This window comes from Schistocerca gregaria, chromosome 1, assembly GCF_023897955.1.
Source record: "Schistocerca gregaria isolate iqSchGreg1 chromosome 1, iqSchGreg1.2, whole genome shotgun sequence".
Taxonomy (NCBI): domain Eukaryota; kingdom Metazoa; phylum Arthropoda; class Insecta; order Orthoptera; family Acrididae; genus Schistocerca; species Schistocerca gregaria.
The window spans coordinates 711,563,105-711,582,269 of record NC_064920.1 but is presented as its reverse complement, the minus strand read 5'-3'; the positions used below and the strand labels follow the sequence as shown (position 1 = coordinate 711,582,269).

Sequence of the window (19,165 nt, the reverse complement as noted above, 5' to 3'; positions counted from 1 at the left end):
ACCGGTTGTCGTAAGATGACTATTAAAAGATTGTAATTAATGTTAGTCTGGTTGGGAATTTGGTAAGCTAGACAGGATACCTGGTGAAACAGTTGCTCAGTAATGCAAGGTCAACTTCCCCAGATAGCTCACAGCTTTTAACCCGCTTTTATTGTCTTGAATATCAGCACCGCTTTCAGAACAACTTAATGCATCAAGTTTACACTATGAAGTGAATCAATTATGTGGATCACCGCAACGTAAGTGTGAAAGAAAAGGCTATGGTAAATTACGTGCACTACTTTGACTTAGACAGGAAAGATTTTCGATTTTGTGTTGCGGTAATCACACTTTTTTATTTAAATCCAAAAAAACTTCAAACTAGACCGTAAGTCACGGAAAAATAACTTGCTACACTCCATTCACAGAATTCAATTTACTCTGCAGAGCTAATCAATCAATGAAAAAAATAATCTCCTGATCACCATATTAATACTTTCGATGTTAATAATTATCTTATTCTAATTAGTGAAGAACTGCGGTGACGTGCTTTTTTCGAATCTTCTAGGGTATTTCCAAAGTCAGTCTGCGGAATTTTTAAACATCGTCGAAACTTAAAAAGAGGAAAGATACAAAACTTTTTTTTTCCAGATCTTGACGACACACCACTGCACTGAAAATCTTTACAGTCGAAAATGATAACCAATTTTTGACCAGTCAGCTGTTGTAAATCCCCCAAGGTTGGTTGGTTGGTTGTTTGGGGAAAGAGACCAGGCAGCGTGGTCATCGGTCTCATCGGATTAGGGAAGGATGGGGAAGGAAGTCGGCCGTGCCCTTTTAGAGGAACCATCCCGGCATTTGCCTGGAATGATTTAGGGAAATCACGGAAAACCTAAATCAGGATGGTCGGACGCGGGATTGAACCGTCGTCCTCCCGAATGCGAGTCCAGTGTCTAACCACTGCGCCACCTCGCTCGGTAAAGCCCCCAAGGTACGCGCACGGAGTCAGTTACCAGTTACTTGACAAAGGGAACTCCTTAACGAGAACAGGCAACCATGAACAGATGAAAGTGAAACGAATATGAAAGTCAGCGAATCAATAAATTGCTTATTAATGTACTTAAAAGACAAATTTTACACACTAATGTATTTAAAAATAGAATAAAAGGAAAAAGCACTACTAGTTTAACGCTGGTAACTTTAACATGTTTCAGTTTTTTAACTTACTATGGAAAAGAGCAGGAAAAAATTGTCCATGAAACTTGCACTCAGTGGTTTTTCTGTTAAGCCATTAATTCCTGTCACAACGACATAAAGATCTCTTGAGTTTACCTCGCAGACATAAGATATATGAGACGATTATACTCATACTTTTTAATTAACTACCAATTACCTTCTCAAAGAACCATCTCCACCACGCAAGGAAGATGGCGAAAACCATTTATCTGTTGAAAAATGTATGTTCCTTGATGAACGGCCGCAAGAACAGATTGTAATGTGTTCTATTTGTATTTTCCTTACCACTGTGTGCGTCCAAGCATGACTGTGTGCCGCTTCAGACGCCAAAGCTCCGTAGAAATCTTTCAAAACTTCTCAGGTATATATTACGTTGTCGATACCGATATCTCGCGAGTAGTTTTACAAAAGCTGGAATATTATTCATGGTTGCCGATTCGAGGCATGCTGCTTCGGGATGGTAGGTCCGCAACTGTTTGGTTGTGTCTTTCAGGTGTAACAACAAACACATAGGCGATATGAGAAGTGAGACCATTTGTTGCTTACAGTTTGACTTCATGTTTGAAAGCTAATCTTGCCATTTCGCACCATGTTGTATGAATAGCTACAGTTGATAACAATGTTGTTAATGTGTCAGGATTGGCGAGGAATGAAAAGCAGCGGGCACTCGTGTAGGTGAAGAAGTTCAACATTTTATAGTCGTGTCGGAAGCTGCCAGTAGAAGAGAGCGGACAACGTGTCCGCTCCGGCCGACTGGCCACAGTTCCACCCCCACGTGACCGCCTCTAACCCTCCCTATTGGACAGCTAAGTTGTAGACGCACAGTTCGGTAGCGTTACCTCGTCAGCAACACGTGAGTTTAGCTGTTGATGGTTCAACACGTGAGTTTCAAAGTGGTTCTCTCCAGTTTTGTGCAATGTGGCTGGTACGCTGCAACTAGCCGCCAGGCAGAAGTCACTCACGAACATCAAGTGAAAAATAAAATCAAATTTTTATACTATTAAATCCATTCAGTAACGGCCCCCACTGTACAATGTGTTTGGTTTGAGAATGGGTGCATCAGCCCGAAATCGGGAACTATTGCACCAAAGAACTGTATGTTCATGTAACTGAAACAGACAAAATAAAAAAAATATCATATTTCCTCAGTCATTTGTGGTCCTGTACCTCATTCTCTCGCCTTAATTTTCCGAATAAAATTTATAACAGCCATACACTGAATCGTGAAGCAGAACCAACATACATAGGGATTCCAGTAGATATATAAGGATTCAAGTAGAAATCGACCAAATCCCAAAAGTTGTGACAAATAGGAATGAACTGCTCGTTTTTAATAAAATAAGATTATATTTAAACAATTTGATTTTAGTGACAAGTTCCTTCAGACACATTCTTCATGGTGGCATGTAAATGAAAATATCAATGCTCTACCCCTAGTTACTAAACTAAACATTGTAAATTATCCGACTGACACAAGTGTCAAGTTCATGTAACACTGTAACAAATAATTTTTTTAAAAAAAAAGGAACAGAAGATATATCCACATCAGGTTTTTCATGAACATCCTCATAAAGTTCTAGGACAAAAAAAAAAAACAAAAAAACATATGTCGTCGAAGAATATGTATGATTAAAAGAAAATGTGATTTTCACGTCATATTTGCCTCAAGCGCTTAGCAAATAGCGGGTTTACAGCGTATTACGAAAGTTGATGGAGCAGTAGAGAATTCATAATTAAGCTGAAAGTGCACTAGTAATGTTTTTCGTTAAAAGGATGCTTCTGAACAGCATTTTTTGAGATTAAAGGTAAATACGACTTCATCCCATTTCACGAATTTTCAAATGGAGAACAGCCCCTTCTCCTTTTCCTGCGGAGCCGAAATCACGGATATTTCATTTCATTGCGCGAAGAAACAAAACTAGGGAGCAGCACAAAGAAGCAACCAAACGTGAAAAATAAGAGAATCCCTAAGTGACATTTTATTTTTGGAAGAAACGCAAAAATCTCAAGTTCCATGTGACCTTTCTTATACTGCAGTAAAAAGGAATAAATCAATGTTAACTTCAAAACTAATCGTTAAATCAAGCAGATGAAGCCAGAAAATCTATGAATAAATAAAATTCCCCTTGTGATAATTGTGTCCTATAGTTGATCAAAATGAGGAAGAGAGAAGTAGATTTCTTTGTTTGCTGCCTGGAATGTATTACATACAACTTAATTGTTATTAAATTAGATAATTACAAAAAATTTCAAATAAAAAGGGGAACGAGTGACTACCAGAAAAAGAACAAGACGGAGGTGGCAACGAGAACGTCTGCTACCTTCCCTGGAATAAGGACTGACTGTTCCTTGAATGAGAGCTGGTCGCGACTAAAGTGAAAGCTGAACGACTGTTCCTTAAAAGACGTTCCTGGGGCCTTCTGTTCACTTTGCTGAGCCATTCCTTTAGACTCGTTCGAACGCGAATGACCCACCTCGAAGACATATCATAATTTTTCTGCTACACTGCTTTCATTCCCATTCACTTGTACCAGATTTTTCAGTACATTCAGTAGATGCAACTTGCGTTCCAATTCTAAAAGCTGAAAGACTTTATGACAGTTCAGTTGCTAATATTTTGAGACCCTGATCTGAATGACCATCTGCTACTTGAACAGGAGTGCAGCCCCTCCCCCCCCCCCCCCCCCCCCAAGAGTGAAAAATTTTCTATGCCCCTGGAGAGTATAGTGGTGTACAGCGTTGCAAGGATTATTAGAAAGGGACTAGGAAGGAGAGGGAGCATTCTTTGAGATATCGACAAAAAATGCAGTTGTGACCAGGTGAAGTGTTTTTTTTGTGAAGAACTTGTTTTATGCTATGTATTGTGATTAGGTAGACCAAGTGATGTGGCGCAGTGGTTAGCACGCTGTAGTCGCATTCGGGAGGAAGAAGGTTCAAACTTACGTACGGCCTTCCTGATACAGGTTTCCTGTGATTTCACTAAATCGCTTCAGGCACATGCTGCGGTGGTTCCTTTGAAAGGGCACGGCCGATTTCCTTCCCCAACCTTCCCTAATCTGAGCTTCTGCTCCGACCGCGTTGTCGACGAGACGTTAAACACTAATTTCATCCTCCTCGACCTCCTCCTCCTCTGATTGTTGGAATGAATGGGGATATCAATGGGACAGATTGGGACAGTGAGTTCAGGTTTGGTTGAGGGGGTGGGAGTCATTGGAGGAGCTGCTGGTAGGAGGGGAAGCAAGATTAGGGCACTATATAAGAAAATGGGAGTCCTTGCAGTGTGGACAAATGGCTGCGTTTTTGCGATCTGCAGTTCAGTAGACATTGTGGTGGTGGTGGTGGTGGTTAGTGTTTAACGTCCCGTCGACAACGAGGTCATTAGAGTGTAAGTAGGCTGTTTAGGTTTTTTTTATTGGTAACGTCACATTGCGCTCTGTATGAAAAATCACTGGCTGTGCTGTGTGCAGTCAGTGGCTGGTTGGCATTGTTGTAATACTCGCCATTGTAGTGTTGGGCAGCTCGATGTTAACAGCGCGTAGCGTTGCGCAGTTGGAGGTGAGCCGCCAGCAGTGGTGGATGTGGGAAGAGAGTTGGCGAAGTTTTGAAATTTGTAAGACTGGATATCATGAACTGCTATATATATTATGACTATTAAGGTAAATACATTGTTTGTTCCCTATTAAAATCTTTCATTTGCTAACTATGCCTATCAGTAGTTAGTGCCTTCCGTAGTTTGAATCTTTTATTTAGCTGGCAGTAGTGGGCTCGCTGTATTGCAGTATCTTGAGTAACGAAGATTTTTGTGAGGTAAGTGATTTGTGAAATGTTTAGGTTAAATTAGTCAGGGTCATTCTCTTGTAGGGATTATTGAAAGTCAGATTGCGTTGCGCCAAAAATATTGTGTGTCAGTTTAAGCACAGTCTTGTATAATTTTTCTAAGGGGACGTTTCAAGAGACGGAGCGCAAGCTCGGGTTAGGGAAGGATTGGGAAGGAAATCGGCCGTGCCCTTTCAAAGGAACCATCCAGCGGACATTGTAACGAAGGCACTTTTAGCAGCAGCAGGTCTGAGGATGGAATCCGGATGATTCGCCCTTGTGGCAGTGATGGTTGTGGCAGTGATGGTCCATCAGGGCTCCTTCTTTAAGGAGAAGGTCTATGGTGGACTTGGATTCAGTAAAAACATGGACGAGGTGAGTAGGGCCATGATCATTGTTGATCCCAAGGACTTTTAGAAGTTCTAAATTCGGGTTGTTGCTCAGTTCAGATTCTACTTCCTTACTGTGATCTCAGTGCTGACTTTGGTGATCGCTGTGGTGAAGGTTCGGGTTGTTTGGCATGAGGTATTGTGGTAAGAAGTGTTAAGGCTTTGGGACCAGAGATAGTGCAAGAATTCTTGGAGAGGCGGTAAGTGTGAAAATAGGGATTCAGAAATTTTCTTTGGATGATTTGTTGTATGTGGAGGCTTGGTAAATATTTTTGGTTTCTAGGCTGAGGGAGTTGGATTTGAGGAATTCTGGGTCTGGGTTGAACAGGATGAAGGTGTGCATGGTAGGGGAAGATGTTGGAGGGGGAGGAGCTGTGACTATATGCTGAGTGTCAGTGGGATCAGTTTGCGGATTTTTTGTGGAGGAGTGCAACAGATGTCGGTATTTTGACGTTTTGTTGGTTTTTTAACCTTTGTTAGAGGGAAGGATGGTTGGGGGATGTGACATTGGTGAGGGTTACCGGGAGTTGTGCATATCCTTCAGCATGACATGTGTTGGTTGGAGTGGTGAGACTTGAGGAACTGATGCTTATGATGTCATCTGCAGCAGCCGTCGCTCAGTTGGCTGTTAACTGTGCGGCCGTGGTGGATGTGGTGACTTGTGAGTCGTGGCTGAAAGAGAAAATGTGGGGGGAGGTGGGAACAGAGAGAGATGCATGTATTACTACTGTGGTGGGAGAGGATACTGTAGGTAAGGGAGGATAGATGTAGGGGCTGAGTCAGAGAACAGTGAGATCTGGAGGAGGAGATGCCAGACATTATGGAATGATCTGTGCTGGTGGACTGTGGTGAGCGATGTTGAATGGGCTGAGCGGCCGTCGAAGCGACGCTGGGACAACAGTGACGAGCTGTGGTGGAGTTGTGAACGGTGAGTGTCTCCAATATGACAGGGATGGATACAGCAGTGTCAGGGGTGATGGGATGGCGGCGGCAAACAGATAGAAGTGGCGGTGGCGACGGCGGCGAGAGAGTGGTTGATGCGTGATTGGTGGTTGACGTCGTCGACGGCGGCGGCGGTGAGATAAAGACGGTAGCATTGACGATGATCCACAGAATAAGGTGACGACTAAACACATGCACACGCTGCAGAAGTCTAGATTACACAAAAAAAACCACAGAAGGAAATCTCGATGACACGATCAAACTACACAGACGAACAGCTACGGACGCAAAACATACCCTAACAGTCTATGCAACAAGATGAGCTGCAATAAACGAACTAGAGCTGGGAAGTACCTAGCCTTGTCCTGGAGAAGGGTGTGTACGTTTTTCCTGTTAATGAATATAAATAAAATCTATGGAAAGAAGTAAAGCAATGTCGTTACGTTTTTAATACGCAAAACGAAATCAGTAAATCCATATATCGTAGCCTAGTAAATTCAATGTTTTTTTTTTTTTTTTTTTAATTCGTAAAGATAAGGTTGCGGCGCTGAGTTCTGTCAGTGAAGTACACTTCCGAAAGACCTGTCACTGAGTTAAAAAATAGCAGTGCTATGTATTGTTTGTTTGCTGTACTACAAAATTAACAACGCCATCTATTGGTTGTTTGGTGTACTACACCGGCACTAAGGTAAACATACGAACCACTAAGTTTAGTAGAGTTACGATATTTTTTTCGTGATCCGCTTTTAATGAAAAGTCCCAAGCTACGCTAAAGTAATCTGTGATAACACCATGAGAATTCGTTTAGTAGTTTTGGAGATTAGCATGTTCAAACAGATACGCAAGACGATTTCGATAACAATTTCAATTACTACTTCTTTTTTCCGTGATCCTACTTTTACGAAATAAAGCCTATATGTTGCCCCAAACCACGCTCAAGTAACCTGCAAACACCCCAAAAACCTCAAAAAGTCGTCTAGTAGTTTTGCAGATTAGTGTGTTCAAACAGACACGACGGTTTTATACTTTTATGATTAGTATAAATTTCGTAGAGTTGTCTAGTTTTCTTGGCCTGGTGCTTAGGACGACTATCTTACGTATGTGTTTATTGGTTCCTTTCTTATCAGACTGTCAGTTCGTTGTGCCTGACGATATGACTAAAAATTGAGTGTTAGTCAATCCAATCAGCAGGGAAACCTCAGAAATCACAGCACTGATATAGTTCACCATCTCTTCTTTCAGTATACGTGATCAAAACGTAGTACTCCATCCTGGAATACACGATACCATTCCTGCCGTGCCTGTGCGATCCAAGGTAAGTAAGAGCGTCGTACATATGTTAAACAAGGAATTCTTTGTTGCCAAATACCATCTTCATGCGTCGAACAGTAACGAGAAGCTATTACTCATGGTGGACACTACGGTTGACACTACGGCGACATCTCTACAAGTTGCGAGTGACCAAACAAACCTGTGAGGCTGTTGGGCGACCTCCGGCACCGACCCCACATCCGGGTTTTTTTGGCGAACGCCAACTGTGTTTCGCAGTTTGCGAAAAGCTGTTCTCCGTGGAGAAGAAGAAAAACCTGCACGAAACCACTGGCTAGTACGTAAGGAGTGAGCGGCGCGTAAGTTTCGGCGACAGCTGTGCGCGCCCAGGGACAGTTACATCAAGACCGGGGCGGCTGCGTTACGCGGCCTTCCCGGTCACCCGTCAGCGTTTATAAAACGCCCATCCGGTTATGGAATGATGCGCCTTCGTCCGGCACGGCAATTCTATTTGCGCTGCGACCCTTATGAAACGAACGCAATTGTGGCGTTGCAGTTGCTGCCTAACAGGGATCCCCGTTTCATGTCCAGGCATACACAGATTCCCGCTCTGTCGACGTAATGTTTACTTTCGCGTCGCACCTCCTATATGTAACTTTTTATTGTTTATCTTGCTGGTGCACTTCATGTAATCTCCAATGATAGAACTATATACAAACCATTCCTTCGGGTAAGAGACTATAAAAAAGGAGTATGTCTCTAGTACCGCCTAACTCTTAGTGAGAGCGGACGATCTGGACGTGTGCCCGTCAGAAAAAGGAAATTTGTAAAGATGGATGTCATGAATTGATATATATATATATATATATATATATATATATATATATATATATATATATATATATATACTTTTGAACATTATTAAGGTAATACATTGTTTGTTCTCTATCAAAATCTTTTATTTGCTAACTATGCCTATCAGTAGTTAGTGCTTTCAGCAGTTAGAATCTTTTATTTAGCTGGCAGTATTGGCGCTCGCTGTTTGCAGTTGTTCGAGTAACGAAGATTTTTGTGAGATAAGTGATTCATGAAAGGTATAGGTTATTGTTAGTCAGGGCCATTCTTTTGTAAGAATTATTGGAAGTCAGATTGCATTGCACTAAAAAGAAAAAAAAATTGTGTGTCAATTTAGTGACAATCAAAATAAGTAAAGAGAGAAATGTGTGAGTACTTTCAGTTTTGCTCAGCTGTTTGTAAAATCAAATAACGTAATAGGTTCATCAGCACAGTCATTTATAATTTTTCTAAGGGGACGTTACATTAGTAGAAAAAATTAGAAACCCTAGATCGCTAATTGTGTTAAAACAATGACATTCTCTGTTTATTCACAAAAATGTTTCGGCGAAAGCAACAGAAAGAAGTTCTTTCCGCATGAACATCAACAAAGATAAACACAGTTTTGCCAAAATACAGATACATTTCTCTTTGCAGAATGAGTTTTATTTTGACGTCCCTCTTACCAATTATTTGTTTCAAGTGGTTCATATGGCTCTGAGCACTATGAGACTTAACTTCTGAGGTCATCAGTCGCCTAGAACTTAGAACTACTTAAACCTAAGTAACCTAAGGACATCACACACATCCATGCCCAAGGCAGGATTCGAACCTGCGACCGTAGCGGTCGCGCGGTTCCAGACTGTAGCGCCTAGAACCGCTCTTCCACCCCGGACGGCCAATTATTAGTTTACTTCGTACTTTATTTGTTCTTTGTTCGACACACGCGTTTGTGAAACCTCATTTCAGACATTTCTAGCTTCTGCTTTTATGGTTTTTCTGTTGTCCGCTTTTCTACTTCTGTGTTGTGCCTGAGGGTCGTGGATGCTGGAACTCTTTCTCACACTCTTAATTACTAAATATGATTAGTTAAGGGATTATTTTTCTTCAGATCGCTAGTCTGCTTCTTACATACCTTTGTTTGTTTCCTTCTACAGAGTGATGTTTTCCAGACTGCAGTTGTACTGCGTCAGTACTAATTTCTTAGAAAGTGTAACACGAACAACAACCTTTAATGTTATAAGTCACACCTCATTTGAGTCAACACGACCACCGCGATACGTGATTAGCAAATCACATGGTCACTTTTTATCTGTCCTTCTTAATCAAAATCTTTAACTTATCTTCGCAGTGCTTTCCTAATCTTGATTATATCAAACAATTGGTATAGAGTGAGGCCCCGTCAGGAACTAAAGCCAGTGTAAGGAAACTGCACCGCAGTAATGTTAATTGGCGGGGGAAAGGCGGAGGGAAGAAGATACATTAGGGTTTAAAATCCCGTTGACCTCGAGTATTAGAGACGGTGCACAAGTTCGGATTGCGGGATAGAATAGGAGAGAAATTACCAGTCTTTTTCAAAGGAACCATTCCGACATTCGGCTTATGCGGTTCAGTGAAATCCCGGAAAACCTAAATCTACATGGACGGTTGGGTGTTTGGACGACCATCCTCCCGATTGTGAGTCCACTTCGTTCGCTACCGAGGGAAGACAACATTGGGGATAACGCTGAGGACAGACCCGTGGGGTAACTCGCCATTGTCGTACATACTGCCTGCGTACCCATCACAAGAAACCGCTCTCGTCTAATCCTCTTATGAAAGCCTGAAATAGCTGCACGACACTTTGGTGAGCTTCTTTCGCTTCAGTACTGATAACTGTCACTCGTTAATGCAACTGCAGTGTCCCTGTAAGAGACATATTTTGTTTCTTACGTGTAGTGTTTGCGTTAAAGATAAATCATATGATAATGTTAGCCTTGAAGGTGCTAATTGGAAAATCTGGTGATGAGAGGGTAGGGGAATACAAACCGCATAATTAGAGAGGTTTTTCTTCCTTAGTATGGATTGGTGGTTTAGTCAAAGTGTGGATGTGCTGTGGATGTATTGTCTCAAGTGTAACTGTGCAGAATAAATGGCTGTCGCACGTGCTTGTATGGTATAGGTTATAGCGTTCACGGTTGAAATACGTGTGTATTGCGATAAAAAGCGAAGACTCCTTCCGTAAGCAGTGATAATCAAGCTCTGAAATTTTCAAGCTGTGCAAAATGTACAGTTCTCCAGCGCAAAAAAATAAATAAATAAATAAAATTGGAAACGCTATCCGGCTCGTAGAGGTTAATAGAATAGTCACACGCCTATATACCTTCATAATTTAGCGTAGCGGAAATAGGTCTGCATAGCTAATACTTGGACATCGCACAGTGAATATTGTTTCGTAAAGGCACTGAAACAAATTGAACATGCGCCAGCGTTCTGCCTACAGCATCTAGCTGTGCCATGACGACCATTAAAATAAGAGGGCCAAAGTGTAATTCGCGACTTTCATTTTATATAATATCATATTAACGTGCGGAATCTATCCTCACTATATACCAGGTGATCAAAAAGTCAGTATTAATCTGAAAACTGAATAAATCACGGAATAATGTAGAGAGAGAGGTACAAATTGACACACATGCTTGGAATGACATGGGGTTTTATTGGAACCAAAAAAATACAAAAGTTCAAAAAATGTCCGACAGATGGCGCTTCATCTGATCAGAATAGCAATAATTAGCATAACTAAGTAAGACAAAGCAAAGATGATGTTCTTTACAGTAAATCCTCAATATGTCCACCATCATTCATCAACAATAACTCAATCGAGGATTAATGTTGTGAACACCACTGTAAAGCATGTGCGGAGCTATGGTGAGGTATTGGCGACGGATGTTCTCTTTCAGCATCCCTAGAGATGTCGGTCGATCACGATACACTTGCGACTTCAGGTAACCCCAAAGCATATAATCGCATGGACTGAGGTCTGGGGACCTGGGAGGCCAAGCATGACGAACGTGGCGGCTGAGCACATGCACCGTGGCACAATCTGGTGACTTAATACAAAGAATGATAGGAGATCTCGCGAAAAAATCCAAAAGAAGTAGGCTGATAAGCAGTTACAGTGTATTTGATCTGAGGATTTTCCGGCGTATATGTTGCTTTCAAGGTTCTCGGACGTGCTGTCGGATTCAGTTGTCAAAGGTCCACGATATTTCGGCGAACAAGCGTTTCGTCTTCATTAAGTGGTGCTGATGGAATCTCCACCTGACATTGGCGCAACGGCTGTTCACCGTAATATCGTGGACCTTCGACGTCTGGATCCGGCAGTACACGCGAATATCTTGGAAGACATTACATTGCAAAAGAACACAAGAAATGATTTTACAAACCCGCGTGGGTGCTCAAAAGTACGAAAAACAAGATTCCGATTCACGACAAGCAATAGGAAAATCCTTTCATCATCTCACGGTTTATGAACGAGCAGCAACTATTTTATACTTCAGGAAAGCGTAACAGCTTTAAATTCACAGAACATTGAAGTGAAAAGATGATGTACGGCACTACAAAACGCCTCCATTTAATTAAGTATGAACAACCTATGAGCTTCAATTTTGCTACGCTCTGGCACACAGCGCAGTTCCTAGTCGCGGAGTAATCGCAATCAAGCGATGCCAATATAGCCTCGCCACTTAAATAAAGCTTCATAACGGCAGGCAAACTGAAATGGGTGCGCCCAATTCTTTATTTATTGTAGAATCTCCACAACGGCATTGACCTCCACCAGACAAAGGTAGTCTCCTATTCAAGGACGGCTCCAACAACAAGCATCCAACCAAACCCGGTACAGAAAATAGACTAGATCAGCGAATACTCTTTCAGTCTTTCATTCAAGAAGGACCTAACGGTCCACAACCCTCGAATGATTGCCATTGGTCGAAAATAAACTGACTCCAGAAATATTTTAAATTGTTCCAGTGGTCATGGAAAGAGGTCGTTACAGTGCTTACATTGGTTAATCGAAACTGATTATATCAAACTCACATAAAGTATTTGAAAGACAAATATCGCGAACTAGTAAAAGCAAAATATAAGGGCAAGAAATGAAAGTGCCGAATGAACAGGCATCTTTCACAGTATTGAAGACGATATTATGATGAGAGAATGAAGCCAGGTGCCGATAAGACTACTCTTCTTCAATACTCTGGTCACTGAGACACCAGAATCATATCATGATTTAGTTAGAATCACCCTGGTTCAGATCTCTACAACAAGGTCACGGCAGCATCCTTTCGTTGCCCTCATAACCGAATTCTAGCTTGGCTCAGCCGCTACTCACGTAGTTGCACGGGCATTAAGCTCAATCTTCCCTTCCTTTTCCTCGTATGCCACGAAGAGGATCGCTAACGTCGTCTCCTGGCTACGAGACGGATGGATCACAATCAACTGTGTCACATACCCTCACACTAAGACACACTGCAGTGACGTTTGGAATGTAACCCGATCTGGACATCAGGAACTGCATGCTAACATATCGCTTTGCCTTCCTGGTTGAAACCTACTAACCTTCTATTAGACAGCATATGGCTGGTTGGAACGGGTGGGAAACACGTTAACAACAGTGTTAAATGAACCGCAAACGGTTTCCTTGACATAGTATGATCTGTAGTTATATGCTTCTATTTCATTACTGTGTTAACACTTTCACGAATACAGAAGATGTGGGAAATATTTTAAAGCTGAAGTTCACAATTTCCACTTTATATCTTTGAAGCACCACATTGTTATTCCCGTTATGATTCTAGCTAAACTAAAATATGTTTTGGAGGGTGTTTGTAATGGCCTGAATGATAAGTAAGTGTAGCTGTACAATTCATATATATTTTCTTTAAATTCTAAAGTGAAACGCTGATGAGAAGACAATTTTTCTCTGAGGAATGGTTATTTTGAGAAGCTAACAAACTAGTTCATGAATCTAAGTACAAGCCTCCCCACAGATATTTTTACTTGTTTTTCATAACGTCATAGTTCGCTTAAAATACCTCTCATACCTTCTCACTTCCGAAGCACGGGGTCCCTGCTTCGATTCTCGACGGGGTCAGGGATTTCACCTGCCTCGAGATGACTGGGTGTTTGTGTTGTCCTCATCATTTCATCATCACTCATGCATGTGGCGAGATTGGACTGAGCAAAGGTTGGGAGTTTGTACGGTCGCTGATAACCGTGCAGTTGAGCGCCCCACACACCAAACATCGACATCATCATCTCTCATGCGTGTGTTTGACGCCTGTCGGTTTCTGCCGTTTACAGAGCATAGGTTTTTGATTTGTGGGGCTGCAACTTATAAGGCCGGTCTGTATTGCCATCGATCACATGTCAGAGCACAGGCCATCGCGGCATAAGTAAGTGTCTGTGTACACGAAGGATTATTGTTACAGAAGTTTTCCTGCTCTCTTGGAGTAGATAAATCTCTAAGAGATTTGTTAATCAGAGTGAAAATAGTTCAGATTCGGGCTGAGAATAGAACCCCGAGCAGAGAATTCATAATTACTTCCACTGAGCAGAAGCGAGCCCCTCAAGCGGATAATGTGTCCGAAAGGTCTAACTCGGGCCCAGGGACGAATTATAACGAAATGTTGGGCTTACTGATAGGGATGAAACATTCCCACTGCATAGATACATCATGGATATTTGAGACTTGAAAAGCTCTCTGGAAAGATACAGTTTATTTGATAAAACATTCCTACATTAGACTCAGGGAATATGAACAACTAAGCTATTTCCTTTTCAGTTGTGTGGTATAAATAATGATTTATAACAAATACTTGTAAATTTCTTGGGCTTTCCTTAATAATAATTGAACTCTGTGTTAATATATGATGCATTCCTAGTGATTACTATAACTATCAGTACAACTTGATTCCATTACAAACACATACGATATTGTCGGTTTTATTCAGTGGTCTGTATTCCAGGAACTAGAATGTATGTTCTTACAGCAACTAACTTATACGTTATTTAACGGAATTTATGCCATACAGAGGTACAAAATGTTGAAACGCAGCTCACAGTAGTTTATTGGCAGAACCGACAAACTTCTCCATGTAATCTAACTACAAAAATTGCAGTTACGTATAAGAAGTCATTCAAAGTCATGGATAATTAGTAGTTGCACACCTGATAATGGCAACATTTTGCTCAAGTGCGTCATGTCAAACCGAACAGTGTTATTAGAATAATTCAGAAAAGTGCATTGCTCATAAAATTATGGAGACGGTTACAGATCTAACTCTATTTACGTAAATATTGAAGTTTAAATAAATATCACGACAGGAGTGACACAGGAAGATGGATGTTCACCCATTCTACTTAACCCTGTTTTTCAGAAAATAATCAGAACATGCGATAAAAAAATCTGTGGTGTTAAGATGGGGAAACACAAGGACAGAACAGTCAGCATGAAATGTCTAGCCTTTGCTGGTGATGTAGCCATCCAAAGATATAACAGAAAGGAATCCAAAGAAGCTCTACACACGCTACATTAAATCTCAGCCATGACAGGACTACGCCGTACATGGACACAAAACCCCTAGGCAGACAGCCATAGGCAACGAAGTATGGAAAGAAAATACAAATAGAAAGTTTCAAATATGTCGTGGGCGTTATACAGAAAAGAGGACTAAACGCGACGTTCAATGAACAAAGGATCACAAAACTACGAAAAGCGTACAGACCTAGACGGAACCATTACAACGAAATAAGTATTTCCATCAATGCCATATTCAAGCACTATAGGCGCACTGTATGCCTCAGAAACAGCAGTAATCAAGTAAAGAACGAAAATCAATGAGATGAAAAAACAAGAAATGAAAATACTGAGGAAGATCTATGAGCCGGTTCAGGAAGAGTCTGTATGAACAATCAGAGACGATTACAGACAAGAAGGGCAAAGTTCTTCGGACACATACATAGAATGAACGAACAGACCGATTAAGAAGATTTTTAACGTAGTGAGAACAAATACAGTGCAAATCAGTTGGTTAAACGTAATCGTGGAAGACCTCAAGAAATGTAACATCTCCACAGAACATATGACAGACAAGGAAGAATACGGAAAAAATAAAAATAAAACAGAAATTTGAGCAAAGTCAAATAGAACAGGAAGGAAGTGGACAGAAGAGAGGAATAAGAAACATGGCCAATATTTGAGAAGTTTTGGGGAACAAAAATTAAATACAGAAAAAAGTACCAGGAAAACTGTGTTTTAGATTTCTGCTTAAAAGGGAATGAACAATGATGATTCTGTTGCTGATTCGGTATTTTTTAAGAGCAAAACTGGTGACAGGGAGGCGGGTGCTTGTTCGGGACGCTGTTGGCAACAATAGCCGGTCTGGTTTATGTAAAGCTGGGTGCGGACGAGGAGAGGTAGCGCAAATGGGAGGCGTTATGTGAGCGGAGGCACCCACATTTAGCCGGTGAGGTGGTTATACGGTGCCCGAAGCCGGCGGCAGCAGCGCAGCCACGGCGCATGCGCAGAGCGGGGACCTGGAGGGGGCACGGGCGCGGCTTACGTAAAGTCGTTCACGGCGAGGCAGTCAGTGTGCGAGCAAGATTGCGCGCAGTTAGTTGGTGGTGAGTGCCGGGCGAGTGAGGAGTGCGCACCGACCACGTAGGCGACACGGGCCTGGGAGCAGGGAAACCGGGCGGTCCGTGACAGATGCAAAGGCCGCGACGGAAGCGATGAGCGGCGGCGAGTGCGACGGCAGTGCGGCCGCACGGCGGCGGGTCCGCCAGCTGGCCAGCGCGCTGCTGGAGGCGGCGGTGGGCGCCGGGGGCGGCTGCGCGGCGGCGGCCGGGGGCGGAGGCGGAGGCGGCGCCGTGGCCGCGGGACCTGAGCTCAGCCCGTTCGCGTGCCCGTCTTGCGAGGGCGTGCTCGTGTCGCCGGTGACGCTGGCGTGCGGGCACAGCCTGTGCCGCGTGTGCACGGCGCGGGAGGCGGGCCGGCCGTGCCGGCGCTGCGGCCTGCGCCTGCCCGCCCCCGCCGCCCCCAGGGACGCGAACGTGAACGTGAACGTGCTCGTGCAGGCGCTCACCGAGAAGTGGTGGCCCGCCGAGCTGGCAGCGGCGCGGCTCCGCGACCAGGGCAACCAGCTGTTCGCCCGGAAAGACGTCGCCGCCGCCCTGCGCAAGTACGACGACGCCCTCGTCATCGGTGAGTAGCTTCGCCTGCCTCGCCGTTCTCTTCACTGTACTGTCACCAGGTCTCCGCGGTTGCTGCGTCGCTAAACATCATCACACAAAGCACTTTTTGGAACGATCCAGTAGGGTCAGATGTAGGAAAAGCGAATGACAGGCTGTGATTGGGAAGACAAAGCTACAGTTTCAAGACGCCTGTGCGGACTACGATAGAATCTTGCTCCAGTCCGTGGAATTCCTATCGGTCGGACACATCAAAGGTGCACAAACAACGAGAACAGAGGATGAACCTACACTTGTTTGTCTGGGACGAATGCGTAATAGACACATTAACCACATGTCATTGACCTAATATGATCTCGCGAATCAGTCAGTATGTCTGCGTAAGACAGAGCGGTTACAAATTGAAATCGGAAAAGTTTATTTTTCTAACAGCCGGTGAATAATGAATAAAAGTAAGACAAAAAATATAGTATTCTTGAGTTCCGTAATTATATTGATCAAGACGTGACACAAATGACAGAACAACGGGACGGTAGTTTGTTATAGCTTCTGGTACAGAAAAGCAGTTTCAGTTGCAAGAAAGTCCAAGTCTACTTATTTTCAAACGAGACTGCCAAACGATATGGTCTTCATATATTAATCTCATTCTGAGAATAAGAAAGACAGAAGAGTGAGTGATTTCCTCATGTCAGCAGTTGTTTACTAAACTGTCGCTAATATGATTACCGTGCAATTCATAATCAAGTGCGTGGCAGAGGGTTCATCGAACCAGCTTCAAGCAACTTGTGTGCCGTCCCACTCTCGAACACGGAAAAAACAAATACAAATCGTTTCGTGTGAGCTGTGATTTCTCTTATTTTATTATGATCATCATTTCACCTTATGTAGGTGGGCGTCAACAAAATATTTTTGCATTCGGAGGAGAAAATTTGTGATTGAAATTTCGTAAAAAGATCATGACGCAGCGAAGAACACCTTTGTTTCAAGCGTAGACGGAAGTAGTTTCAGTAAATGCATTTATCGTTCCGTTACAGCTAGAATGAATGCTTCGCAGAATTTTGTGTTGGAAATAATCTTCACCTTGCTTTAAGTGGGGTTGAATTTTTGTTGAATGAACAATCAAAGACACTTCCAATGAGCATCTGAGATTTAAGTATGTTGCACGGTGTAGTGAACTGTTACCTCGAGTCATGTCGGCACCATGCACGTGTCTCCCAGGCAACGAGCGGTTAGACTATTCTCTGGCACCATGAGTAGGAGGTGTTGACAGACGGCGCGCCGTGTGTCACCGGTGACGCTGTGGGCGGCGCGGTTGTCCCCTGAGTCAGGAGCTGCGGCAGGGCGACGAGGAACGGTCGTCACGCCTGCTACCTAGAAAAACCTTGCGGCACTCGCCTGTGCGCTCGCGAAAACGCGCACAGTTAGGCGAAACCGTTACTGCGAAGCACTGGGAAGCCCGCGCCCAGAGACGAAGAAGTGGGGTTGCGTTTGTTTTCCCGCTACAGACTGTCGACGTGACGCCTTGCTGGTGCCGATCTCTTGGTAACCACTCCTTTGCACCTCCTGTGATTTATATGGAAACAAATTTCCTCCTTGATGAATTGACTTTGACATTTTTGACATCATTTTAGCCTTCCCCGAAATTCACGGTACTGTGTGTGTGTGTTTTCAACATCGTCAAACAATAGCGAGTCTTGTTCATTGTTAGCCTGTCTTGAGTAACCTGCGCTGCATGAGGAATGCCAAGTTCTCAACACGTCAGCAGCGCTGACTGGATAGTTACGTAATGGTTTGCAGCAAATATTCCAATAAGGATGAGGTGCTTTCGTGTCAGAAATTTTCCTTTTATAATGAAGTAATTTGTTCCTACGGCGAAAGAAATCATTTTTCTCATAATCTGTATTTCCCGTCTCGTCATCAACTGTCAACCCCTACGGCGGTTCACGCCAACGAGTCTGAGTTCACTCGCTCGCCCATTTAAGAAGGAACGATTGCTGATGTACATAAAATTGGAAGAAACTTGTGTTCCGTTACTGTTTTTATACACCGTTATTATTTAGCGAAAATGCGACGAGTTGTAGTTACAAGCCGCTAAAACATGACAGTGTCAGTTCATCGCCTCTATCGCTGCAGAGATATTTTCGACGATAATGTGAGTAGCAGTACCGAAGTGCAGCATTTTTAGACGCCTCCACAATCAGCATTGGGAGTGGAACGGTGGGCCCAGCAACAATACCTCCAGGAAGATGCACGCGACAGCTTTATATAACGCCAAACTCGTCGCGGGACTTACGAAACGATGGGTGACTGGCGAGCACTACGTAATCACGAGTTCTCTTGCGCAGTTCACTGCAGGTCTAGCCTGTGGCCCACGGTATGGGGTTGCTACACACTGGGACGGGGGGTGCGACACTGCTGTGCCGCGGTAAATATGTTTTGACTGACTTGGGTAATCTTTAATGCCA

At 43.1% G+C, this 19,165-nt stretch overlaps 1 protein-coding gene across 2 annotated transcripts in view; it reads left to right on the top strand.

The window, feature by feature from the left end:
- The first annotated feature begins 16,113 nt into the window (after positions 1-16,113).
- Positions 16,114-19,165, top strand: part of LOC126365939 (LON peptidase N-terminal domain and RING finger protein 3) — a 173,042-nt gene continuing 169,990 nt past the window's right edge. For both annotated transcript variants that reach the window (XM_050008727.1, XM_050008718.1), the window contains exon 1: positions 16,114-16,713. In XM_050008727.1, coding sequence (XP_049864684.1) covers positions 16,242-16,713 — 472 coding nt within the window. In that variant the 5' untranslated portion in view covers positions 16,114-16,241. The remainder of the gene's footprint in view (positions 16,714-19,165) is intronic.